The sequence below is a fragment of the Eretmochelys imbricata genome, chromosome 1 (genome assembly GCF_965152235.1).
Source record: "Eretmochelys imbricata isolate rEreImb1 chromosome 1, rEreImb1.hap1, whole genome shotgun sequence".
In the NCBI taxonomy this organism is placed as follows: domain Eukaryota; kingdom Metazoa; phylum Chordata; order Testudines; family Cheloniidae; genus Eretmochelys; species Eretmochelys imbricata.
The window spans coordinates 238,052,102-238,080,087 of record NC_135572.1 but is presented as its reverse complement, the minus strand read 5'-3'; the positions used below and the strand labels follow the sequence as shown (position 1 = coordinate 238,080,087).

Below are 27,986 nucleotides of genomic sequence, written 5' to 3'. Positions count from 1 at the left end.
AAAAATATGTAACCATTAGCAGATTCTCTTTCCAAAAAAAGGAATGGGCCTCTGCCACCAAAGGTGATGTACTAAAATCCTAATGGCAGGAAATACAATAGGGTTTTGAGTACAGACTGAATTTATTCTTCCCTGAATCTAGCTAAGGAAACAGATTTTTTAAAAAATCTGCTTGTTTTTTAATTAGTTCTTTTCCCACCCATGGTAGGATTTTATTAAGAGGCAGCAAGTTCTTTATCTGTATACCTGCACAAGTGGCTTTGCAAAGTTAACACTTACATGAAATGACAATCAGCAAAATATTTTATTTCTTGCACAAACATTTTGAAAAAGCCAGTAAGTGAATATGCATGATAATACAAAACAGCTTGTAATTAACCAGCTATAGAGTTGATCAAAAAAAGTCTTAATACAAGAAAAAAATCTTTGGGTGTGTTTGTCCCCTACAGATACAAGCAACACCAATGCTTCACTTTAAACTTGAACATATTGCCTGCTACAAAGACAGATTTAAATTAGTAGCAGGAACACCTCAGTTGTACTCTGAGGATGCAGTACTGTTCTACCAAAGCCCAAGTTTCAGACTGTAAGAAGCACACATTGATAAGATCTCCCAGAATACATTTAACCTCATTTAGTAGCCTTGCTGCAAAAGGAACCTAGAGTGAATAATAGTATCTTTTCCACCTGTTAAGTGCAAAATACCAGGCTCTACATAGGCACAAGAGAAGGTCCTGCAAATTACTATAACCTCATAGTAATATGTATCTTTGTATCAACATTACTTACTCTTTCAGCCAACAGTTTTAGCAACTCGAACAAGATTTTATAGTTTGACAGCTTACAGGTAGGATTGCTGCTGGGAAGTAGAAAATTCTGTATGGAAACATCCACAGATGAGGTACAAGCTGTTTAAGACCCAACTGCAATCAGTCCAGCACTTTTGGATTTGGCTAGACAGATGAAGCTGCTGTCAAACAAATTCAATTCTACACATCCTTTTTGGACAAAATTCTCAATGGAGTTTTGCTTGAGCACTGCATGCAGGGTAGATGACCCCGCTCCCCTTAGTAATTTATCACAGAAAGACTAAATTGAGTAGTTTTTGCTAATAGGATTTTAGTACACCTAGAGATCTGCAAGTGAAATCCTAGCATGAACAGTTCTGAACAGTCATCAAATCTACAGTTTTCTACAGAGGGAACACACCCCACTAGTCTAGCACCTTCAGCTCTTTAAAAATAACTGCTTCAACATTCAAAAGCCCCTGCCTTCAAGAATTAATCTCAGGTTCTTGGGAGGGGAATGGCTAGTAAAGGTGATCAGCTGGAAAAGATTTGCTTTAAGCAAGGTCAGTCCAAAATACAACTGGAAATTATGTTCCTGGTATGTGTATTTATGTTGAAGTGACATCTTACACCATATCTCTCATAACCAGTAAACCACCAGATTTCAACGAAAGGCCATCCTGAACCTTTCACCTTTGCCAGGTGACGGTGTAAGAGGCAGCCATTGTTGACATGCCTGCTGTAAAAGCTTTGTGTTTAGTAAGTTCAATAAAGGTGTACTTCCTATACATGGCCATAGTTCATACCAAGAATAATATCCAATATACACAGTGTTGGGAAGTAACTAGTTACCACTGGGATTACAGTGTAAGTGATGTAAGTAATGTAACAGTCCTCTTCATTCCCCTAAAAATTACGCTTTGGTGCTGAAAATTGACACTAAATTGTAGTCAATCAGTCTTTCTGAAGAATGTGCTAAGGAAAGCACAGCCAAGCATCATATATCACTATGTACCTGCAACCTGGTTAAATTATTTGTTTTTAGTGTTGTGCCAAATTTTGAACTGCATTAAGAAATCTAAGTGATTATAATCTAAAATGTAGCTTCCCAGCATTGTACACCAGCCACCTGTGTGTACTTTGTGTTGTTCCCTGTTAACTAGATGCTTTTCCTTACATCAGCTTCCTTTCCGCGCTACAGCACAGCTAAATCTTCTTTAGTAGGAGAATCTCATGTCCTTGGTGTATCCCAGTTTTTCCAGGTTGGGTAAGCAAGCATACTGGATCATTGGAGGAGGACCACACATGAGGATCAGAACGTCATCTTGAGGAGGGGGCATGTGTTCTCTGAGCATGTCTTCACTCACAAATCCCTGGCTATAATCCCAATCTGAATGGAGAGGGCAGAGGGGAAAAAGATCTTTTATTAACAGGCTTTATAACAACACACACCCTTATTTATTACGGGCCAACCAAGAACAGAGCTCCACTGTGCAGCCGATCAGCTGACAGCCCTTGCTATAGAGCGGGAGAGATAAAAGCGGAGCTGCAGTGCACTCTCTGCTCCAGAGACCTTGGGGAAGTGGGTGGAATCAGGGCATATCCCCTCCAGGCCCCTGCCATGAGCCACCCAGGGCAGGGGGCTGGGAGCACCCCCACCACCCCAGCCCTGACCCCTGTACCCACCACAACCCCAGCCTGACTCCAGTACCACCCACACATCCCCACTCCCACCCTGAGCACCAAACAGGAGCTGCCCAGGTAAGCGCTCCACACCCAAACCTCCTGGCCAGACCCTGCACCCCAATACCCAGCCTGCTCCTTCACCCCCAGCCCTGTTCTCAGCACACTCCCACCCTCATCTCAGTGCAGAGAGAGGAAGAGAATGCCTAGCACCAGAGAGAAGGTAGGTACCTACTCTATATGGACAGGGCCAGGACTCCAGACCGGCAGCATGCTGAGCCGACCCTGGCTGGCAGGAGCCAGCGGACGGAGCAGCAGGCTGAGCAGCAGTAGGCTGAGCTGCTCAGCTCACTGCCAGTCTGGAGTCCCGGCCACTGGCTCCGCTCAGCCCACTGCCAACCTTGGTGAACGGAACCCTAGGCCAGCAGTGTAAGATCAGCATTTTAAATGAAGCTTCTTAAACATTTTGAAAACCTTGTTTACAAAATGACAATAGTTTAGTTATATAATATATAGACTGAGCGAGACCTTCTAAAAAAACATTAAAATGTATTATTGGCACACAAAACCTTAAAGTGAATAAATGAAGACTCAGCACACCACTTCTAAAAGGTTGCCAACCCTTGGTTTAGTACCACATGACCTTCCTTCTTAATCCATTGTTTAAGAAAATAAAATAGGTATTTAAGGTGTTATCCCTTTTATAGATTCAGGGTTCCCCAACTTGCTGCTGGTACTGAACACACAAAACTGCTGACCCCAAAAAGGGGAATGAGATTGCCTCTATTCTCCCATATTAGCCAACACATTTAATCCTCAATTCTTGTGTCAGTAATGCTCTTTTTCTTTCTTCAGAATATATTGAAACTGGTATCAGGGGGGACTTGTTCAGCTTTGCCTCTCTGAGTTCACGTTTGCTACCAAAGTCAAAGATGAGGACTACGCACTAGCATTCTCCTGACCAGTTTCATAGCTTCGGAGGCACTAGCTACCAACCTTTTCCTCCTGTCAGCTCTGAAGGCATCTAGTTGCCTTAACAGGGGATGAAAAAGTTAGAGGATTCTAGAATTGTAATCAGCCCTCATAATCTGGTGCATTGACAGGAGTGGCATGTTAGATCTTACTCTCAGGTGCTCTGTCCAACGTGTACCAAAGCTTAAAGCGGTCTGGATGCTGAACCTGAACTTCCTCCAGTTCTGATCGTAACAGGATATCTTTCTCAGTCTGCAGGGAAAGGAAAGGAGTTATACTTTCAATAGAGTCCTTCATCCAGTCTCTTAACTGTAAAGATTAAGCCTCACAGAACTCCTGTGCAGTAGCTATTATCTGAATATTAGAGAGAGTTTGAAACATGTATAAGTGAACTCAATAAGATAGTGACAGAGTCAGAAACAGATTCCAAATTTCCCAGCTTCTTGATCTTTGATGACCACGCCTTGCCTCATGGAAAGAGATAAAAATATGTTTAGATTTTTTTTTTTAATAAAACAAAACCACCCCACCACCACATGGTTATTAGATGCAGCATCACAAAACTGAAATGCTGTATTAGCAGTCTTCAGTATCAATTCAGCTTTCATAAAACTTGGGAAATTAAATATTACTGCACAATATCACTATAGTATAAATAATGCTAGGAGACTCAGTAGTTTTTCCATCTCCTTTTCAGCCTCACATTATGAAGTGGTGCTAGTCCCTTCATATTCTTCCCAGCCACACAGCAATTTGGCACCAATAAAAGCAAAATATTTGGGACTATCGAGGGAGTTTATCAGCACCTGTTGCTGAGAAGGCACCTATTTCTGGATCTAATGTGAAACTGCATCTGTTACAAGAAAGCTATTTCTGGATCTGACTAAATCAAAGCAGGCATGTGAACCGGACAATAGAAGACATTTTCAATGATCTAGAAGGGAGCTAACAGTATGCTGTGAGATTAGCAGTAAGTATTAAATATAAATGTGTAGAGCACCCATGAGGACATAGAATCTCATTTTATTTCCTTCCCATATTTGTAAACACTGTAGACCCTCTTGTATTATTTCCACCTGGGATAATACAAGATATATACACAATCCTAAACACAGATTAATGGGGAGGGAGAAATCTGGAAAGCAGCAAAAAATAAGGACATTTTATGGGTGACAGCAGCAGACAGGAGCTAGAAGTTTGCAACGTGATTTTTGGTTGTGCAAACTCCATGTCTCAGAACAGGGAGACAGCAGGCCCTCTGTACAAAGTTTTGTTAAGACCGTACCTGGAATACGCCAACAGGCTGGAGAGAGTTCAAAGAAGAGCAACAAAAGTGATTAAAGGTGTGAAGGGCTGAGTACAGGGGTAGAGGGGGGAAAAAACCCAGTTATGGAAGTACTTAGTGTATGAACTATCCTTAGAATGAGACATTTTATACTTTAATCGGCTAAATAATGACCAGGAAAGGACGTTTTTTTAAGTGTGTAAAAACCAAGAATGGAGAGGCATTTGGAATGGTAAAATATTGAGACGAAACGCAAGAGGAAAAATTTAGGCTTAACATCAGGAAATACTTCCAAACAGTAAGGTGCATTAGTCTATGGAACACGCTTCCAAGGGAAATGGGACATCACTTGGCACATTCAAGCCTGGGCTAGACATAATTCTGATAAACGTAAAATAAGGTCAATCCTATATAGGCAGAGAAGAACTAGATGACCCAACAGGTCTTTTCCATCACCAACTTCTACTATTATCATTTCTACAACATTATCTATGATTAAAATAGCTTCAGTGGACACAAGATAAAAGTTAAAGCACTGAGGATAATCAGTAGCATCATATACTGTCAACCCACACATCTACTTTCATTTGGGTTAGTGTAACTTGATACAATGTACTTAGATACTTGTGCCCAGATTTTCAGAAGTGCTCAGCATCTACCAAGTCCTTCTGAAAACAACAGGAGTTGAGCCCTTTAAAAAAAAATCTGGTTACTTTATTTAGGTGCCTATAATATGACCTTTTGAGAATCTTGCCCTTCATACATTTTGGTATGAGTGGCAGAATGTTATCTGGGTAAGAGTGGCTCGTGTGGTTTAAGAGACAAGTTGTTCAGTACCAATGGAGGGTGTTTGCTACACCATTTAATTAGGGGTATTTGATTACTAGAACCAAATGGGACTAAGACTTCCTATAAACTTACATCCATACCTCTCAGATGGTAGACAGAGATTTGTATCCAAATTAAGCCATCATGTAGCAGCCATAAGCATCTTTTAAATGCCTAATGCTTAGCACAGCTAGATCATGAAATTCGTAAACAAGAATTTCCTGTTTTAAAACTGAGAATATCATTTACCAGTTCTATGACAATCATATTAAGATTCACTGTATCGACCCTTCATTGGAGTTTTGTAAAGAAAGAGACAACATGTAGTGGCATAACACAATGCAACCTTTCAGAGAAGTTGAAATCTGAAAACGGGGCCTGAGTAGACTATGACCCCCAACAGATCAGAAAAATATCTTTTTGTGGTGCTGGTTCTACAACAAGTAAGCTGCTATTTCTAATTGCATGGCACTCTCTCCCCCATTTTGCAGTTCTCACCTGTTGGGGACAATTAAGTTTAGGTCACATGCTGCAACTGTGCTCAGAAATAGTCAGATTCATACTTCCCTATGCAACCCTGGTTCCGTGCCCTGGAGGTGGGGGTATTAATCTTAAAGGAGAGCAAATGATGCTGCTGCTAGATGGGGCAGCTTTAAAATTCTGACAAGGGCTTCTCCCCTCCCCCCCCCCCCCCCCAAAAAAACAAAAACATGCTGGCGGTCAGTTTGGATGAGCTATTGCCAGCAGGAGAGTGAGTTTGTGGGGGTGAGGGGGTGAGAAAACCTGGATGTGTGCTGGAAATGGCCCACCTTGATTATCATGCACATTGTAGGGAGAGTGGTCACTTTGGATAAGCTATTACCAGCAGGAGAGTGAGTTTTTGTGCGTGTGTTTTTTTTGAAAAAAGGGGGTGGGGGGGGTGAGAAAACCTGTATTTGTGCTGGAAATGGCCCACCTTGATTTTCATACACATTGTGAGGAGAGTGGTCACTCTGGATAAGCTATTACCAGCAGGAGAGTGAGTTTGTGTGTGTGGTTTTTGGAGGGGGGTGGGGGGGTGAGAAAACCTGGATTTGTGCTGGAAATGGCCCAACTTGATGACCACTTTAGATAAGCTATTACCAGCAGGACAGTGGGGTGGGAGGAGGTATTGTTTCATGGTCTCTGTGTATATAATGTCTTCTGCAGTTTCCACAGTATGCATCCAATGAAGTGAGCTGTAGCTCACAAAAGCTCACGCTCAAATAAATTGGTTAGTCTCTAAGGTGCCACAAGTACTCCTTTTCTTTTTGCGAATACAGACTAACACGGCTATTACTCTGAAACCATTCAGAAGAAAGAATCCCGTCTCAAAACACTTACAGTCTGGATAAGGAACATAACAAGAGGACATAGGAAAAAAAAGAGGGGTAGATGTCAGGGCAAAAGTTACCAGGCAGTAATGCAGAGAACCGTGTGCTCATTGCAATGGCCTCACATGTGCCTGTTTTTATAGTTTGTTCATTTTTAGCTTAGGGTTTTATGATACTGAATTGTATCTATGTTCTGTGCTGTCTCAGCAGAGGTTTGCATATACCTGGGTTTTGTTTTTTTAAACTTAAGGACAATTTTAATGTCTTGCCACAACAAGAAAAGAAGAGTTACCTGATTAGCAAACAGCAGCTGACAAATGGTGAGATCATCTTTGTCCTTCATGATGGCGCGAATGAGCTGCAGCATAGGAGTTATGCCTGAAAAAGAACTGCAGTTAAAACTGGCCACGAGCAATACATCTAATAGCCTTGCAGAAACAAGGTGCACAAAGAATGAAACTTCATTCTTGCATACCAGTTCCACCTGCAATCATCCCAACATATTTCACTGTTTTAAGAACAGGTTCAGATTTCTTCTCAGCGCGAATAGCAAACGTGCCTGGAAAAAAGGAGGAAAGGACAAATATTAGGGAGTACTCGCAAACACTAATTTGAACAGAGGACTGGTATCACAAATCCTGAGTTCTAATTCTGATTTATAGTGACTGCCCAGGGTCTGAGACAATCACCTCTCCACTCATTTTCCCATCTGTAAAATGGCAATGTGTCACCTTTTCCTTATAAGGCTATCGTGAGGACAAACATATATTTTAAAAGTGCTAACTATTTTAAAAGACATTGAAAATGAACGCTGCTAGTGTATTATAATTAGACAGGATTTTTGACTCGTTTCTCAACATCAAGCTATTATGATTTGCATTTCAGTAATGTCTAGTGGCCCTGAACAAGGAGCAGGAGTCAGGTCTGACAAGGACCATCCTCCACCCCCAACAAGATCAACCTGCCCTCAAGAGCTCACAATCCATTCTCTGTATGTAACAACTATTTCCAGGAGACATCTCAATTGGGTGAGGAAGAAACTTGGCTAAAATTAAGTATCTAAACACTATAATACAAATCCAGTCCATCAGCAATTATTACACAAAGACCACGCCAGTGGATGGTGTTGAATAAGGTCATGACCAGGTTTTAAAAGAGCCCACTCATAGGTCTCTATGGGCTTCTCTTCACCGTGTTGTGGTGTTTTTGGTTTTTTTTAAAACATGAAGTTAACTGATTCCCAATTAACTTGAGGTACTTTCTAATGGCTAGTGTGGACACACCACACAGATTTGACAGAGGCTACAAACATTTCTGCTTTATCCTAGGAATCAGCCCCAGCTTGGGATAAAGCCCATTTCTTAATCATGACATTACATGTTCCTGCCTCATTCACAGAGGCCTGGCCAAAATAACCAAGTTTAACCATTGTTAACTGTCATGCAGATGGAATCCTAACGCAGCTACTGGCTCTTCTGCTAGGAATTGAGAGTAGGATTCTGTCAAGCCTTGTCTACACACAGTTTTTGTATCGGTATAACCATGTCAGTTAGGTGTGCTTTCTTTGCAAATATAGTACAATCCTTGCTCTGGGCACAGTTACAGTATGTAAAAGTTGCTTTATCCTGGTGTAGCATATACCAGGCTTACACAAGAAACTTCTGCCAGTATAGCAATGCTGGTTAGGGGTGTGATTTTGGGGCAACATTTCTATGCCAGCAAAAGCCTTAGTGAAACACAGTCATAGTGCCATAAATGAAAAGGAGGACTTGTGGCACCTTAGAGACGAACCCATTTATTTGAGCATGAGCCTTCGTGAGCTACAGCTCACTTCATCGGATGCATCTGATGAAGTGAGCTGTAGCTCACGAAGGCTCATGCTCAAATAAATGGGTTCGTCTCTAAGGTGCCACACGTCCTCCTGTTCTTTTTGCGAATACAGACGGACACGGCTGCTACTCTGAAAAGTGCCGTAAATGTACTTTTGCTGCTATAGTTTATTTCACTTAGGGAACATATATACAGTTCTACCAGCAAAAGCACTCTTGGGAATAGAGCTCTGTCTGTACTACCAGCAAACCTTTGTAACGTAGAGAAGACCTTATCCCCCGCCCTATACAAGTCCGTTTACAACAACGGCATAGCTGCAGGTACTCTAGAGCAGCTGTACTGCTCTAAGTAACCCAATACCGTTAAAGTGCTTCAGCTTGTGTGTAGGAAAAGCCAGAACCTCTTTGGATTGGGGGGGGTGGAGTCAGCGATCACTACTCCTACATTACAGTGCATCACAATTATATAAGGTTTTCGGTGCTTGTTATTCTGGACACAATACTTCCAAAATCAGTCTTGCCTCTTCCCTTGTAGACAAGTAATCCACTGGGACCTCTGAAGTCAATGGTATCCCCTAATTTCAGGCTGTCTAAATTCTGAGACATCTTTCCTCCATCAGGGAACTTTGGATGGACCCCTTTAAAATAAATCTGTTAAAAATAAAGATTAAAAGGAAGTGTTTAATTAAAAGAGCTCAAACTAAAGACAAGTTTTTGCCTTAATTTTCTGTAATACACAAATTCATATGCCCAAACTCAAGCAATGAGACATGGTTCTCAGACATGCTAAAACAGAGATCTGAGAATCCAAAACAGAGACAGTTCTATTTTAAAGCCAATTGAAGAGGTGAAAATTGTCCTAGGGCAGCTTTGTTATACAGGGATAGCCTCAAGACTTGTTAACCTTGGGCCCAATTCTGAGATACCAAGAGCCTGCAGCTTCCAAGTGAAGGCAATGAGAGTAGTGGGTGTTAAGTACTTCAAGATCAGACCCCCTACCAGTAAAGCTATGGGCTTGTCTACATAGGAAAGACATATCTGTATTTACAAGTATAAGGTAAGGTCTGAATTTAAACAAATATAGTTGTACTGGTGTCATTCCCCTCCCCCACCACACACATTCCTATATAAGAGGACCAGTTAGCAATTATCTTTAAGAACTCACTGAGGCAAGGGGAGGTCCCCGAGGACTGAAGGGCAAATGTATTACATATTTAAAATAAGGGGAACAAAGAGGACCCGAGAAATTATAGACTACTTGGGGATTGGTCCTGCTTTGAGCAGGGGGTTGGACTAGATGACCTCCTGAGGTCCCTTCCAACCCTGAGATTCTATGATTCTACGACTAGTCAGCCTAACTTCAATACCTGTCAAGATACTGACACAAATTATTAAAGAATGAATTTGTAAGCACCCAAATGATAGTGTTATAAGAAAGAGTCAATAGGGATTAGTCAACAACAAATCAAGCCATACCAAGTCGTCTTTGGCAAGGTTACTGGCCCAGTGGATAGTAGGGAAGCTGTAGCTCTTGTTTTTACTAAGGCTTTTGACGCAGTCCCAGATGACATTCTCATAAGCAAACTAGGGAAATGTGGCCCAGATGAAATTAATAAGGTGGGTGCATAAATAGTTCAAAGTAGTTATCAATGGTTCACTGTCAAATTGGGAGGGAGTATCTAGTGGGGTCCCACAGGTGTCAGTCCTAGATCTGGTACTAGTCAATATTTTCATTAATTACTTGGATTATGGAGTGGAGAGTATGCTTATAAACTCTGCAAATGACCCCAAGCTGGGAGGAGTTGCAAACATTTTGGAGGACAGGATTAGAATTCAAAATGATCTTGACAAATTGGAGAATTGGTCTGAAATCAACAAGATGAAATTAAATAAAGACAAGTGCAAAGTACTTCACTTACAAAGGAATAAATCAAATGCACAACTTCAAAATGGGGAATAACTGACTAGCTGGTAGTGCTGCTGAAAAGGATCTGGGGTTTATAGTGGATCATAAATTGAATGAGTCAACAATGTAATACAGTTATGGAAAAGGCTAATATTATGGGCTATACTAACAGGGGTGTTAGATGGAAGACATGGAAGTAATTGTCCCACTCTACTTAACACTGGTGAGGCCTCAGCTGGAACATTGCATCCAATTCTCTGTGCCACACTTTTGGAAAGATGTAGACGAACTGGAGAGAGTCCAAAGGATTCCAGAGCAACAAAAATGATAAAAGATTTAGAAAACCTAACCTATGAGGAAAGGTTAGAAAAAACTGGGCATATTTAAACTTGAGAAAAGATGACGGAGGAAGGACCTGGTAACAGTCTTGAAATATATTAAGGGCTGTTATAAAGAGGACTATGATCAACTGTTCTCCATGTCCAGTGAAGGTAGGACAAGAAGTAACGGGCTTCATCTGAAGCAAGGGAGATGTAGGTAAACTATTAGGGAAAACACTAACTATAAGGATAGTTAAGCTGTGGGATAGGGTTCCAAAGGAGGTTGTAGAATTCCCATCATTGGAGGTTTTTAAGAACAGGTTGAACAAACATCTGTCAAGGACTGTCTAGATCAGTGGTTCTCAACCAGGGGTAAACATACTCCTGGGGGTATGCAGAGGTCTTCCAGGGGGTACATCAACTCATCTAGGTATTTGCCTAGTTTTATAACAGGCTACATAAAAAGTACTAGCAAAGTCAGTACAAACTAAAATGTCAGACAATGACTTGTTTATACTCCTCTATATACACTATACACTGAAATGTAAGTATAATATTTGTATTCCAGTTGATTTATAATTATATGGTAAACAAAATGAGAAAGTCAGCAATTTTTCAGTAATAAAAATACAAAAAAGTGTCACAGCACACTATGTTTGATTTTGTAAGTAAGTAGTTTTTAAGTGATGTGAAACTTGGGGGTATGTAAGACAAATCAGACTCCTGAAAGGGGTACAGCAGTCTGGAAAGGTTGAGAGCTACGGGTCTAGATTTCCTTGGTCCTGTCTCAGCACAAGGGGCTGGACTTGACTTCTTGAGGCCCCTTCCAACCCTACATTTCTATGGTTCACTTTATAAAGCGTGTCACCGTGTGAGAAAGAAACACATAATAGGAAACAAAACTCTGAAGAGAGCCAGCAAAGTAATGTAGTAATTTAATACAAAATTCTATCAGCTTTAGAAATATTTGCTGAATACCTCAACGTGGCTATTGAGAGGGGAAATTCAGAACATTAGATGATCCAAACTTACCATCTCGCCAAACAGAGCACCCACAATGTTATGGATCAGTGATATCTATGCCTACCAGCTCCCACATTTAATAATGCTCCTGCATACATCATGCTGACCACATCACCCATGGAACAAGCACACAGGAGTTCAGGCAAGGTTGATTGCTTCTTAAAAAATATTGAGAGTTTTGTGAACTTCTACAAATTTGATTCCCTTTGCTACAGAAATGTTGGAAATCTGCACTCTCTGTGTACCTATATCTTCAATCCCCTGTCTCATCATATATAGACAAAAAAAATCACAGGACACTATATGGATTAAATCTATAATGATTTGCATGCTGAGGTACCACTGAGTGGAAGCCAACAAGCCATAGTAGAGTTAGACACATCATGGAATCACACAAAAGTATTTTTACAACACCATGCTCTTTACTGTAACCTTTAACGGCTTATAAATAGGCAAGTATTGTATGGCACAATGATATCCTTACCTTGATAACAAGATCCACATAGCCTTTGTCATCATCGCTGGAGACTGGTGTGTAGGGTCTGACAACCAGATTTCCATTAATCCGTGCAGAAAGATAAATATGCTGTCCTACAAGCAGCAGGAGGGAAGAACAGGTTTATTTTTGAGGGGCTATTCTGAGCCAATTCTCTTTCACTGTAGCTGACAATGACTTGGTGGAAAAGCCAGATTGGGTCTTAAGGTTCTCTTTACCCCTTTGGTCCAGAAGCAATAATTTTTCCCTTGCTCGCCTGTATTTCCATACTACCTTGCTAGATTTCTTCCTCCAGTCTGCATGAAATCCAGCTGAATGGGCACAGTCTTCAGCTACCCCAGCCTTAGAGAGCAGTTCTCCAACCCGGAGCTCAACCATGTTTGTTATTTACTGTAGCAGCCATAAGCATAAGTTTAGATATTATATATTACACACATATACAGACGTAAAAAAGGATGTTCAAGGATGACTCGCACATTCAAGTGTTATTAGCACCTCATTAACACACGTCACTTACACATAACTGAACATAAGGCATACTATAAAGGTGTCCTAGGAACTCCATATTTAAGGCTGCATTTTGATATGCATTTAGAGCATGAGTTTTTTTTATTTCATTTTACTTTGCAACTGGAATGAATCAGATGATGTCACAGGAGAGGATACAACAACATCAATAGCATTTAAAATGTTTTTTCAAGTAGTTCTTGTAGCCCATACGGCCTCATAGGTCTGTGACAGGTATAATTAACAAAGCTTTCATTCATGATGATAAAACCAGGCTGCCAATATAAAACATACCAACAGGGAGACCTAGAATGTGCTCTCGAGTTGGAAGGGCAAAGCGAAATCTTCTCGTGTCATGGCTAATTTCCTGAAATGGGAAAAAAACAAAACCATCACACACACTGTTGGAAATACTTTGTATTTTGTTAGCCGTTTTTGTTTTGTTTTTAACAGATACGTCAGTCAGGCTGTTTCTAAAACTTAGTTTCACCCTAATCCACAGATATGTAACTGAAACTGTTTCAGCACTCTGTATATGCTATAAAATAGGAAATCAATTTAGCACTGTTTCACTGCTGTATCAAAAGTATACTTTCCACTCAAATTCCTTGAAAGCCTCTCTCTTTTCAAGAAATAAGAAAAAACATTGATATTTCAGTTTGTGAGGTCAAAAAACAACAATAAATACCTAATACAAATGCAAAAAAAAGGAGGAGGGGAGAGAAACTACAGGAAAAAATATTTCAGATTTAACAAAGATCAATAAAAACTACTTATTTGCAATTTAGTATAGGCAATAACTTTATAATGCTCTGCACTTGTACAGAACACGATCCAAAGATCTCAATGAGGATCTAATCAGTTCTTCATTTGTAGTTTAAATTTAGATAAAAGACAAAAAGGAGGAAGTTCAATGGCAGAAGTTTCAGAAACAGTTCTCCAACAAAAGACTTATTTTTGGCTAAGTTGTAAATCAGATGAATTAGTTATTCTAATTTAGTTTTGGAGCAGAATACTGGAAAGGACACTGGTGGGTATAAAAGGGGATTAACAACTATCAAGTTGGTCTCCTTTGTTACATTAGTGCTTTAACATGTTTATATAAAGTTTCCTTAATTATAATGGGAAAGAACACACACTGCAGATTAGAGCCCTGCTATAAAACTTGGGACCTTATTAATGATTTCAAAATTATTTATCCCCAAATAAATCAAAGCGATTTATTTCTCAAAGGTTATGATCATAACTCTTTAAACAGTATAAGTCATGATCACTGGACCAAAGTGACACTTCAGTTTAGATAAAAATATTAAGTGATATGTAATGTATTTGGATGGGGAGAATGAATAAGCACTAATGAGACATTGTTTCATTTTCCCCTTTCCACTCCACCTTGTATGCTTTTGGTTTCATTACAGCATACTTAGGGTCTGAACTCTAGTGCTATTTATTACTTTGCAGTCCTTAGATTGGGGAGGGCAAACTACAGCCCACCTCCTGCTGGGGAGCGGGGTCTGGGGCTTGCCACGCTCCAGCCAGGGACCAGGATTGGGGGCTGCTCCACGCAGCTCCCGGAAGTGGCAGCATGGCCCCCCTCCGGCTCCTATGCGTTCCAATGGCCCCCTCCAGCACTCCAATGGGAGCTGCAGGGGCGGTGCCTGCGGACGCGGCACCATGCAGAGCAGCCTGGCTGCACCTCCACATAAGAGCCAGAGAAGGGACATGCTGCTGTTTCTGGGAGACGCTTGAGGAACACCGCCTGCAGCCTGCACCTCTGAGCCATGCCCCAAGCCCTTCCCCTAGGCCTGCTCCCCCTCCTGCCCTCGATCCCAGCCCAGAGCACCCTCCCGCACGTCAAACCCCTCATCTCCAGCCCCACCCCAGAGCCATCACCCCACTCTCCCACCCAGAGCCCTCTCCCGCACCCTGAAGGCCTCATTTCTGGCCCCACCCTGGAGCCCACACCCCAACCCCAATTTTGTGAGCATTCATGGCCCGCCATACAATTTCTATTTCCAGATGTGGCCCTCGGGCCAAAAGTTTGCCCACCTTTGCCTTAGATAAATACTTAGTACTTCTGCAGAGTTTTCATATGTAATGCTTTACAGAGGTGGGTGGGCATCATTTCCCCCCATTTATAGATGAGGAAATTGAATCACAGAGCTGTTAAGCGACTTGCCCGGGGCACACAGCAACACAGTGAGAGCAGAAAAGAGAACCCAGGTCTCTCAATCCAATGCCTCATCCATTGTACCATATTGCATCTTCTTATAAAAGATCCCTATAAAATGTAATAGAACATCCCTTATATACAATGGTTAAATACCCATAGAAGTGATATCTATTAAATTAGATATGATTGTAGAATAGTTGCTACAAATAGGTTTTGTTCCTATTAAACTCTATTGGACTTTTCCCTAAAGGTTCACTTCAAATCAATTGGACTCCCGCTTTTACTATGGATTTTAGAATCAGACTCTTAGGCTATGTCTACACTTCAGACCTTACAGCAGTACAACAATACCATCGCAGTTACAATGCTGTAAGGTCTCTCGTGTAGCTGCTCTACTCCGACAGGACAGAGCTCTCCTGTCAGCATAATTAAACCACTCCCAACCAGCAGCGGAAGCTATGTCTGCAGGAGAGCATCTCCTGCCAGCGGAGTGCTGTCCACACCAGCACTTTTGTTGATGAAATTTATGTCAGACGGGTGTTTTTTCACACCTGACTGACAAAAGTGCTAATGCAGACATAGCCTATAGGCTCGTCTACACAAACACTTAGTTCATGGCAAGCTGGGGTGTAAATCTACCTCGCGCTAGCCTGCCACACATTAAGTGCCCATGTGGACCCTGCTGCCGCACACTAGAAGTTCTGTAATACTCTACGAAGTGAGACCATATCTACACTATGGGTGCTACAGTGGCAGAGATATGGTGCCGCAGCTATGCTATTGTAGTATAGACACTTCCTACAGCAATGTAAGGGATTGCTAGGCTGACAAGTGTTCTTCTGTCCATGGAGCTGAATCCACACTGAGGGTTAGGGCGGCATGACTACAGCACTCAAGGATGTGAATTTTTCACATCCCTGAGTGTCAGAGCTATGTCAACCCAACTTAAGCATAGGACAGGCCTGAGTCCCAGGGAAGTGACATAACCAAGGATAGAAAAAGTTACTGACAGTTGTTGCTCAAGTAGGAAAGTCCTACTAGTTCCATTTAATGTGAGATGCATTCTGCCTGTGCCAAAGGATTACGGTTTATTTAGGTGTTAAATAGGTGTAAAATTAAGATCTGATTGTTCATTAGAAAGGATTCCAAACAGGAATCTAGAAAGAAAGAAATGCAGTGAACATAATTTCTGTTATAGTAAAATTCCTTTTCTCTTTATCACCTCGTCACTTAACTGGAATGTCACATCAACCACAAAAGTGTCCAAATATGATGATTTTACTACATCATAAGATAGGATTCTAAAGAGAAACTGAATGGTTTACAGAGGTCTAAATGCATAATTCTGTTTGCCAAGGCCTCATCTACACTACAAAACCGACCCATAATAAGTACGACTGATGGCAACAGTTGTTAAGCCAGGGTATAACAATGGTTAGGTGAAACAGTGCTAAACACAGTTGGTCCTTGTTTAACAAATGGACCATGCTGAGCACGCTCTCTTCTGCATCTGTTAGCAACAACTGTTGCTAACATTACTATTTGGTAGTTTTGAAAAGGCCCTCATTCACAAAAAAGTGAATGCAATGTGAACAAATGCAATGAAGTTTGTGGGCAGTTTGAAACAATGGCTCTCTGGTGGCATGAACTGGTATTATTCACTTCAAAGGAGTGATAACAGTGAAACCTAGTAACAATTCAGGTTGTAACACTGTTAGTGATTTCACTAACCGATGTAAGCATGCTATAAAGGAGAGGAATTCCTGTGTTAACAACAGCTGCACAATCTAGTGCGAGAAGCAATGCATTTGGGCATCGGGGTGGGCAGAATCTGGGTTGAGCTTCAGAGTACTACCACTCCCCTTACGCAGTTCAGCCTTTGGGAAGGAAGGGGAAGAATGACCACAGAAAACACACATGTGCATGGAGTCCACTTAAAGTAGTTCTCTCCCATCAGAAGATATCCTGTAACTAATAAAATTTGTTTTCAAATAAGGGTAGGTTTATACATCAAAAGCTGCAGGATCACAGCTGCACCAGTGCAGCTGTGTCGCTGTAACTGTTTACTTAAGATACTACTACACTGATGGGAGAGCTTCTCCCATTGGCATAGTTAATCCATGTCCACAAGAGGCAGTAGCAGCTCTCCTGTCGACATAGGGCTGTCTACACCAGGGGTTAGGTCAGTATAAATGTGTCTCTCAGGGGTGTGGATTCTTCACAGCCCTGAGCAACGTAGTTATACAGATGTATGTTTGTAGTGCAGGCCTGACCTAAGCTCCATATTCAAACTGAAAATCAATTGTGCAACACACTTCTGTATCTTGGAGACTTTTCCAAATAGTGACTGATATTTTTAACCTTAAAACCCTAAGAAGTTCTCATCCAATTCAATTTAACAGGTCTTAAAATACTCAGCAGTGCACACAAGAAGTTACATTATTCCCCATACCCACACACAAGTGGATTTTGCAACACTGAAGTGTAAATGACGAAGGTCACCGTTCATTTTAGCAAGAAACATGTTTTCATTAAGGTAGTATTTTTTCCAAAGCGGCTATAGATTTCCAAACATGTTTCCTCTTTATGTGAGAAGTCATTTTTGACCTCCCATCCACACAGATATAAACTGCATTACAATACGTGTGACTAGAACTGATCTTAAAATGAGTCTCTCTTCTCCCCTCTTCCCAAACCCATGGAAAATCCGGATGAAAGTGAAAAAAGGTTTGCACAGGAAAGACAATCAAATCCTGCAGATTTTAGGGATTTAGGGTGACGCGTTCCACAGGATAATCCGGAAGAGACAGTCTTTCCCATTGGCCAGGCATGGAGACAACACTAACAGAACAGTAGGAATTCAGAGTCTCGGTTTTAAAAAAAATCAGAGGTTGTCAAGTTTACATTGTGTCATAAGCGCTGGATAAACTAGGTAAAAAGCATTTGCTCTCTGCTTTGTTTCAATATAAACGTTTACATAGCTTAACCAGAAACAGAACTCCGCAGCCTTCAAACTTTTACAATTCTCAACAGGGCACAATATTGCTGCAACATTACTCAAGTTGTAGAATGCTATGGGCATTATAGATCTATAGGGAAGTGCTGTCAGCGTGCTCAGTCCTGTACAAGCGTGCACGCACTTACCTCTTTGTCAATCAGCCTCAATGGGTATTTCACTTCAGGGTCCTCCAGGGTAATTGCAGGAGGGGGTTTCCTGAAGAGTCTCATGATCAAGCTGTAGACTAGCCATAATGGGTATGTCACAATCCCTCCAAGCTGCAACAATGCATAAAGACAGAATATTAACATCGCTGTTTGTTTTAGTGAAGTGATACCATGATGATAATGTCATGTCAGAAACAACCCATGAGAGATATCCTCAGTTTTTGCATGCTTATATTAGGAGCATACAGAAAATAGTCCATTCAAAGATACCTCAGTGCAGTAAGTGTAAACACTGGTTTACCATAAAAATAATGTGGTAGTTTAGATACACATTTAGTTTGCCTTAGTCTTTCTGGACTCCTAGGACTCAGCTATCACAGCATGGAACAGATTATAGACATGATGGTAGATTTATTCTGCCTCTTGTTTTCATATGTCCAGTTAGTCATTTAGAACAAACCTTCTCCCTTTGCAGAGGGTCCATGCAAGGGTGGCACAGGCATAAGAATGGCCATACTGGGTCAGACCAAAGGTCCATCCAGCCCAGTATCCTGTCTGCCAACGGTGGCCAATGCCAGGTGCCGCAGAGGGAGTGAACCTAACAGGTAATGATCAAGTGATCTCTCTCCTGCCATCCATCTCCACCCTCTAACAAGCAGAGGCTAAGGACACCATTCCTTACCCATCCTGGCTAATAGCCATTAGTGGACTTAAATTTATGGAGGTTCTCTAGTTCTCTTTTAAACCCTGTTATAGTCCTAGCCTTCACAACCTCCTCAGGCAAGGAGTTCCACAGGCTGACTGTGCGTTGTGTGAAGAAGAACTTCCTTTTATTTGTTTTAAACCTGTTGCCCATTGATTTCATTTGGTGGCCCCTAGTTCTTATATTATGGGAACAAGTAAATAACTTTTCCTTATTCATTTTCTCCACACCACTCATGATTTTATATACCTCTATCATGTCCCCCCTTAGTCTCCTCTTTTCCAAACTGAAAAGTCCTAGTCTCTTTAATCTCTCCTCATATGGGACCCGTTCCAAACCCCTAATCATTTTAGTTGCCCTTCTCTGAAGCTTTTCTAATGCCAGTATATCTTTTTTGAGATGAGGAGACCACATCTGTATGCAGTATTCAAGATGTGGGCATACCATGGATTTATACAAGGGCAAGAAGATATTGTCCATCTTATTCTCTATCCATTTTTTAAATGATTTCTAACATCCTGTTTGCTTTTTTGACTGCCACTGCATACTGCGTGGATGTCTTCAGAGAACTAGCCACAACTCCAAGATCTCTTTCCTGATTAGCTGTAGCTAAATTAGACGCCATCATATTGTATGTATAGTTGGGGTTATTTTTTCCAATGTGCATTACTTTACATTTATCCACACTAAATTTCATTTGCCATTTTGTTGCCCAATCACTTACTTTTGTGAGATCTTTTCGAAGTTCTTCACAGTCCGCTTTGGTCTTAACTACCTTGAGCAGTTTAGTATCGTCTGCAAACTTTGCCACCTCACTGTTTACCCCTTTCTCCAGATCATTTATGAATAAGTTGAATAGGATTGGTCCTAGGACTGACCCTTGGGGAACACCACTAGTTACCCCTCTCCATTCTGAAAATTTACCATTTATTCCCACCCTTTGTTCCCTGTCTTTTAATCAGTTCTCAATCCATGAAAGGATCTTCCTCTTATCCCATGACAACTTAATTTACTTACAAGCCTTTGGTGAGGGACCTTGTCAAAGGCTTTCTGGAAAGCCAAATACACTATATCCACTGAATCCCCCTTGTCCACATGTTTCTTGACCCCTTCAAAGAACTCTAATAGATTAGTAAGACATGATTTCCCTTTACAGAAACCATGTTGACTTTTGCCCAACAATTTATGTTCTTCTATGCGTTTGACAATTTTATTCTTTACTATTGTTTCAACTAATTTGCCCGGTACTGACATTAGACTTACCGGTCTAATCAATGACATAGGTTGGATATGAATAGCAAATCCTCACCTAAATGAAGAGAGAAACAGGCTGCAGATTCTTAAGGGGCAAGCTGCACTACCTTACAGTTTGGAATCCCCAGGTGTTTCATTCACAGGCTAAAAATCCCTTTAGCCTGGGTACAGTGCCCCCCTACACACACACCGCCGTTCAGTCTTTGTTCCTCAGGTGTTTCCAGGAGTCTCTTTGGGGCAGGGAGTCAGTGAAGAACCACAATGATGTCACATCCCTGCCTTAAACAGATTTTGAATATGGCAGGAACTCTTTGTTTCAAAACTTAGTTCCCACACCAGTCAGTGGAAAAACACTGATATTCCAAGATGGAATCCAGTCCCTGCTGACCTGGTCACATGTCCTTGTAGCGTTACAGCAGCCATGAGTCAGAGGCTGTTCCTCAGGAAGGCTCCCGGCCTGCAGGGTTGCCAAGTCTCACAAGATAAGGGAGATATGCTTCTTCTAAGGCCTTCCCGAATGGGCCCTTCCCAGCCAGTGATCCAGACTGAGAGCCTTTTGCCTAGTGGGCATTCCCCAGGTGTAAACACATTTGTAATACAGATATATAGTCAATATTCCTCACTTCAGATACAAAAATGACTTTCTTCCTCTGGGGATGGGGAGTGAAAGATTTTGCCCCTCCACCAGAAGGGGCAGGGAACTCCATTTTCTTTTTTTCAAATGTTACATACTGCATTGGTGCACTACAACTTCCAGAAGGAATTTAAGACGTAACTGGGCATTTTTCACTTTCGCTAGCTTATAAAACAAAGTAATTTGACTGGCTGTTTTCAAGTCATAGTGCTATAAATGTGATGGCTATTGAACACTATAGCAACTCATGTCAAGAAGCTACTAATATAAACAACCATTTGTGGCAGATTCAGATCATTTTTAGTGTGTTACGGAGGTATCTGCTCAAAAAAATTTAAATGAAGCCAGAATAGCTTAAACCCTCTCTTCCTAGAACTTTGCTGTACTGAATTAACATACAAAAGTCTCAAGTAGGGGTTTTTGTATTTTATCCATTAGCATCAGAGGAGCTTTGAAACAGGTCCCCATTCCCCCCCACCCAACTAATCTTGTTTTAACTGCAAATACTGATGTTATGCATGCACACCAGTTTCTAATGGATCTAAAGCTAACAAGACTATTTACATTTCCATGTTTCTGCGGCACCATTAGATGTCAACTCTGAGGGCTTGTCTACACTTACAGTTCTGCACCAGTGCAGCTGCACCACTGTAGCACTAAGAGAAGACGCTACCTATGCCAATGAGTGAGCTTCTTCTGTTAGCGTAGGTACTTCACCTCCCCAAAAGTCAGTAACTACATTGATGGGAGAAGCCTGCCCATCAACATAATGCTGTCTACACCAGGAGTTCAGTCAATATAACTGTGTTGCTATGGGCTGTAGATTTTCCTCAACCTTGAGCGACAGTTATTCTGACATAAGGTTACAGTGTAGACCAGGGCTAAGACGACTGTTCGTTAATTGCTGATGCAACAATAGCAAAAAACTATATCACACAAAAGGTTACTTTTTATGTTCAATTTCTTGGTGACAGAGATGGACAGAATACTGAATAGAAATTCCAGATTACAGAAGATTTTTTGAGGCCGACCAAATTTTAGGCCTAACATAATGTAGTGTCCTTTAAAGATGCAGTTATCAATTAGCAAAGGAGCAGCTACAGCTAATTAAATGAGCACAGGATTGCGAATCAGGAGCCGAGGCTCTATTCTCAGCTCTGTCACTGACATGTTGAGTGACCTCGGGCAAGTCACTTCATCTCTTTGTAAGTCAGTTTCTCCATCTGTAAAACGGAGCTAAATCCACCCCAACTTTGTGAACTACTTTCAGTCCACATATGGCAAGTACTGTAAGTGCAAAGTATTATTGTAACTTATTACATTGTTATATCACATTTACATCTTCTTCTGAAGCACAGTTCTTTTAGAACCACCACTTTTAGAGGCAGGGTGCTGCACTACATATCCGTCACGATATGGGAATTTCTACCATTAGTTTTGATCCACACGACTAATACGCTGTCTGCTTCATAAATGCAGAATGAAAGGCACTTTGTTATTTATGCTCAGTTAGTGCAAGAGCCTCTCGGGATTCTGCTTCAAAGGAAAAGTACAGTAGGGCAGTTCAGATACATTCTGATCCAGCAGCTAAAGACTTATTGTCAGCTGATGGGAAAAACATGGACTGGTTGCTTTCCAAAATAATTCATCACTCTTGCTAAGAAAACAGGCCTGAAATATACTAGCAGGACAAACAATGTTCTGTACACTCCTAATATAGGGCATCAATCAAGACATAAATCAAGATAGCTCCCTTGAAGTCAAAGGAGCTAGACCAACTTACAGCAGTTGAGTGATTGCGAGAAGGCAAGTTCTCTCTACAAACATTGCTCTGGCAAGTCCTGCTCTCTAACGAGGCACATCCTAGCTACCAAAGATAAAACCTCCTGTTCTGAAAATAATTTATTATTGCAATTGAACAAGCGTAATATTTTATGAAAAGTTCTACTTTTAACAATGGCATTTTACTACAGGTACAGGATCCTCAGCTCCTGAACTGGGGCGTGGTCAGTAGCATACAATGAAATACTTTCAAATGTATTGCCTTTAGAGCAGTGGTGGGCAACCTGCTGTCCACCAGGGTAGCTGATTGCGGGCCGGGAGACATTTTGCTGACATTGACCGTCCACAGGCATGGCTCCCCACAGCTCCCATTGGCTGGGAACAGCGAACCGCAGCCACTGGGAGCTGCAGGGGGCCGTGCCTGCGGACAGTCAACATCAGCAAAATGTCTCACAGCCTGCAATCAGTTTACCCTAGTGGGCCGCAGGTTGCCCACCACTGCTTTAGAAAGTGCATGTTATTGCCAGGAGTTACTGGGCTGCTATGTTTGTCTGGAGAGAGGGCAACAACTGAGAGCAGCGCATCAGGCATATTCTGAGGGAGATAATTTGTGGCAAAATACTCAGTCACTGAATTGTAATAAAATAAGAGCAATGAAAAACCTTTCTAGGAGAGCGTCTTACATCATCCAGGATGCTCAGTTGTTATCTCCCCATCCCAGCCTAGACCCACCTTTTAAGAAAGTTTAATTAGCATAGAGGGGTTGTTTGTGGTTTTGGAGGGGACATGTACATTTTGTCACTGTGCCTTTATCATGTACCCATCTTTGCTCTCTGCTTTTGTGGTCTAGAAGCAACAGTATCTGAAGTTCTATAAAAAGAAAAGGAGTACTTGTGGCACCTTAGAGACTAACCAATTTATTTTAGCATGAGCTTTCGTGAGCTACAGCTCAAGCTCACGAAAGCTCATGCTAAAATAAATTGGTTAGTCTCTAAGGTGCCACAAGTACTCCTTTTCTTTTTGCGAATACAGACTAACACGGCTGTTACTCTGAAACCTGAAGTTCTATAGTTTATAGCTGCCTCCAGTCTATTCCTACAGGTCACCCTCAAACACCCACAGTTAGAAATATTTAAGCAGGTGCACTGGAGAAAGGGGGTGGAAATGAGAGGTTAGACAGCTGCTGGAAAAGGGTAATGATGCATGCTAATGACCGTTAACACTTTTCCACACAGACCCATCTCTTAACAAGCCACATAACTGTGCAAAGGTCTGATAGTTCATGGTATCATTTTTTAAATCAGATCGTGGCAAGGAAAAGGAAATCTGATAAATAAGCAATATAAATGAATAAGAACTTACTTTAATTATTCCATATAAAGAGTCTTCATTTTAGCATGTATACTGAGGCCTGTGTGCATTATGTACACAAGTAGAATATCACAAGTTAATCTCCTTTCCTTTTTTCCCACCTCTTCTAAGTAGTCAGTATACAAGTATTCAATATCTCTGGAATCCATCTGAAATTACCATATTTCTAAACAAATACATATTACATTGTCAAGTCAATAAAACATATGAACTTAAATTTAGACAAGATGGTAAGACGACACAGATACAGACATCCTTAATGTGCTTGCTTTCAGAATTCATAAAGCACTCTGATACAGCAGATATGAGCCAGAGTATAAATGCCATCAGAACTTCTTTCCTCCATATCTAGGCACCTGTACTCAGGCTAAAATTAAGATCCCATTTATGTTTAAGCAGGCCTTCACGAATAGAAGAGGGAGGATGTTCTACTGTACATCAAGAGACTATGAGCCAGATTTTCAGTTGATGAATATGAGCACAGTTCCACTCACAATTTATCTCAGCTGAGAACCTAACCCATAAACAAGTGCTGCTTAAACTGACCTATACGGGGAATCTCAATGAAATGAGTGTTTGGAACCAGGAAGAACTCAATAAAAGACAACCATAACAAAGATACTATTAAACTGGATTTTGCCCAGATTAAAAAGTTGTGGGAAAGTCATGCAACTGCTGACAACTGACAGTATTTAAACGCCCACTTTTGCCTAACATTGGTCTGTCAAAAACCTTTCAACAGAAAAATACTTTTAAGAAATAAACTTAAATTACTTTAGTTTTCTGCCAGATAATTTTAAAGTAGAGAATTTATTTAGAAATAAAGTTGACTGTACATTCTTAGATTTAAAGGACAACTCATTCACTCACAGAATGGTTCAAAGAGTTTGTGCCTCCTCTTCTATGGGACCTTTACTTACTATTCTGAATTACACTTAAATCAGCAAGGATGCAAGCCCTTATCAATGAGTAGTATATTTAATATCGATCTTTTTTTTTTTAACAACCACCGCTCCCATCAGAATGGGAAATACAGCATTAAACTAATAATATCCTCACAGTGCTAGTGCTATATTCTACTTATAGCTGAACACGAACTTTTGTTTAAACTTTTTAACTGATTTTTAACAAAGGACAGAAGTGTAGTGCTTCAGACATACACACAACCCCGTGCACTGAAATCCAATGTAATCCAATTTCTTAAGATTCTTCCTTAGGAAGATGGCCGGTCAGCCCTCCCTCCCAAGCCTCCCTCTACCAGTTATTTGGCTGTATAATGACTGCATTATAAAAAAAAAAATCAATGAATTTTGCACCTTCTGGAGCTACACACCCAGAGTACAAGCACTGCACCTTACAAAGCATGTGAAAACTGAAAGCGAGGACACTAGATCGTAGCTGAAAAGCAACCAGCCAGCCCCGCATCCTAGGCCTTTGCCAATGACCTTCTAAAAGATAGGATGTGGGTTTGATAAGCGCTCTTCTTCAGGCACATTCAATCTGTCAGTTTGCAAGGGAAAAAAGAAAACTGTGCTTCTCAACATTTAAGGTCACTAGCTCTTTCAAAACAGAATGTCTATTGTTATCACACACACCCACTTTTTACTGAAGGGTGATGAGAGCAGTTGCATTGCTTTGTAACATGCCTTACATATTCCGTTTCCTGGATAATGGAAGCTTTAAAATACACTCAGACCCATGAAAAAATTAAGTGACACTATGTCATTTAACGCCAGTGTTTATAGATACCCGCAACGTGTTTAAGAGAGGAAACGGGGTGGAGGCAAGTTTAGACGCCATGGGCTGGTGCCCATCCAGAAAACAGGAATCTGGAATGTTTTTCCACTGACTGTCAAACACGATGACTCACAAACTCCACCGCACAAGCCTTGGAGCAGCTGATGAGGCCCCTAAGAAAGGCTTTACGGGTCCCCCCCTCTCCCGCCTTGGCATTGCTAACGGACCACCGCCAAACCCCTTCGCTTTTGCAGGCAGCAAACCAATTGCACCCGCTAATCCTGCGGGCAGCAGCTTCCACTCCCCAAGTTATTTGGTTTGCGTGGATGGTCCACAGACCTTGGGTGCGGCACCCCTCTAGATACGGCACCGGGGTGCCCCACACAGACGCGCACCCGGGGGGGGGGCAGAGAGGGGGCACAGGGCAGAGACGGGGCGCTTGCACGCAGCAAAGGGCTCCACCGTGCAGCTCTGCAAAAGGGAGCGCCAGGGTGGGGCCCTGTTCCCGGCGGAGAAGGGGGTCGGGGGGGCAGTCTCAGCAAGAGGCCCAGCTGCCTCGCCTCGCCCCATCGCGGAAGAGGCGCCCTGCCCGCTCCGAAGGGCTCCAGAGCCCCCGCCCCTCCGGGCAGGAGCAAGCGGCCGCTTACCGTGCTGAGCTGCGCCCCCATGCCTGCGCCGGGCTCCCTCTCTGCTGCTGCTGCTGCGCCGGCGCCGGCGCTGAGAACAACCCAGAGGCCGCGAGCCGCCCCGCGCCCCCCTCCCCGCGGTGCGCTACACTGTGGCGAGTCAGCGGCGCCTCCAGCGCGCTCCGCCCCGCGCTGTCACCGCCCGCCCCGCCCCTCGGGCCTGCCTCTCCATTGCTGCAGCCCCTTGCCCGTCACGCAGGCTGACAGCTCGCCGGGTTCCTTCCCCCCCCCCCTCCGCGCGCGCGCGCGCCGCCTGGCTGCGGGAGGGCGGGGCCTGGTTCCCCACCCTGCGGCCGGCTCTGGGGTGTGGCTGCGCCCTAGGGAGGCGCGGGGAGGGGGAGCGTTCCGCGTGCAGGGGGCGGGTAACCCGCAAGCCACCCTGCCTGCGGGGCGGCCTCGCAGTGGGGGGTGAAACCTTGAATTCGCCTTCCCTGGAGCTGGGAGCCGCTGCTGGGGCGCGTTGGCTGTGGCTGGTTCTCCAGGCAGACAATGCTGTAGGAAGAGTAAAAAAAAAAAAGGAGGACTTGTGGCACCTTAGAGGCTAACAAATTTATTTGAGCATAAGCTTTCCTGAGCTATAGCTCATTTCATCAGATGCATTCAGTGGAAAATACAGAGTATTACTCATTAGCGTCCTCATGGGCAGCCCGAAGGCGGGTGTGTCAGGGTTGCTTCCCCACGCTGAACTCGGGGGTACAGATGTGGGAACCTGCATGCAAGACCCCTGAAGTTTATTTTTACCAGCTTAGGTTAAAAACTTTCCCAAGGCACAAATTCTTTGCCCTTGGAAGGTATGCTGCCACCACCAAGTGATTTAGACAAAGAATCAGGGAAAGGACCACTTGGAGTTCCTGTTCCCCCAAAATATCCCCCTAAGCCCTTACACCCCCTTTCCTGGGAAGGCTTGAGAATAATATCCTAATGCTCTAATGGTTAGAGCAGCTAGGGCATCCGAGCCTATCGCCCCATCTGCCAGAGCTTGTTGTTTGGCCTTGGGCAACTCACTTCATTTTTGTATGTCTCGCTGCTCCCATATAAAACGTAGAGAACACCTTACATGCACAACCTGCCCTTCTCGCCCCCACAGCCACGGGCTGTTGCTATGAGGGCAAGTTAATGTTTGTCTGGTGCTTTGAGCTCATATAATCCGGGGTGCCATTTCAGATTTTGGTGGGGGTGGGGGGGCAACTTTAACCGTGATTCCTGGGGCTACTTAGGCATTTGAAAACTAGTTTTTGGGCAGATAACTTAGCAATCAGCTGACAGGAGCCCTATATCTAATTCCTTTATAAAAGAAAGAAAATTAAATAAATATTAGACCCACTCAGTTTTGGCCTTCACAACATCCCCTGGCAAAGAGTTCCACAAGTTGACTGTAAAGAAATACTTTTTTTTTAATCTTCTGCCTATTAATTTCATTGGTTGACCCCTAGTTTTATGTGAAGGAGTAAATAACATTTATTCCATTTCCTTATTCCATTTTTCCACACCA

The 27,986-nt window shown here is 42.3% G+C and overlaps 1 protein-coding gene across 1 annotated transcript; it reads right to left on the bottom strand.

Moving 5' to 3' along the window:
* Nucleotides 1-285: 285 nt before the first annotated feature.
* On the bottom strand, nt 286-26,594 carry CYB5R3 (cytochrome b5 reductase 3). The gene is made up of 9 exons (XM_077826085.1): nt 26,456-26,594; nt 18,307-18,438; nt 13,284-13,356; nt 12,471-12,577; nt 9,259-9,388; nt 7,384-7,467; nt 7,201-7,286; nt 3,596-3,695; nt 286-2,178 (listed from the first exon to the last, which is right to left on the bottom strand). Exons 1-9 carry the CDS (start codon nt 26,474-26,476, stop codon nt 2,006-2,008), a joined length of 906 nt encoding a protein of 301 aa, XP_077682211.1. The 5' UTR covers nt 26,477-26,594; the 3' UTR covers nt 286-2,005.
* Between the last annotated feature and the right edge of the window lie 1,392 nt (nt 26,595-27,986).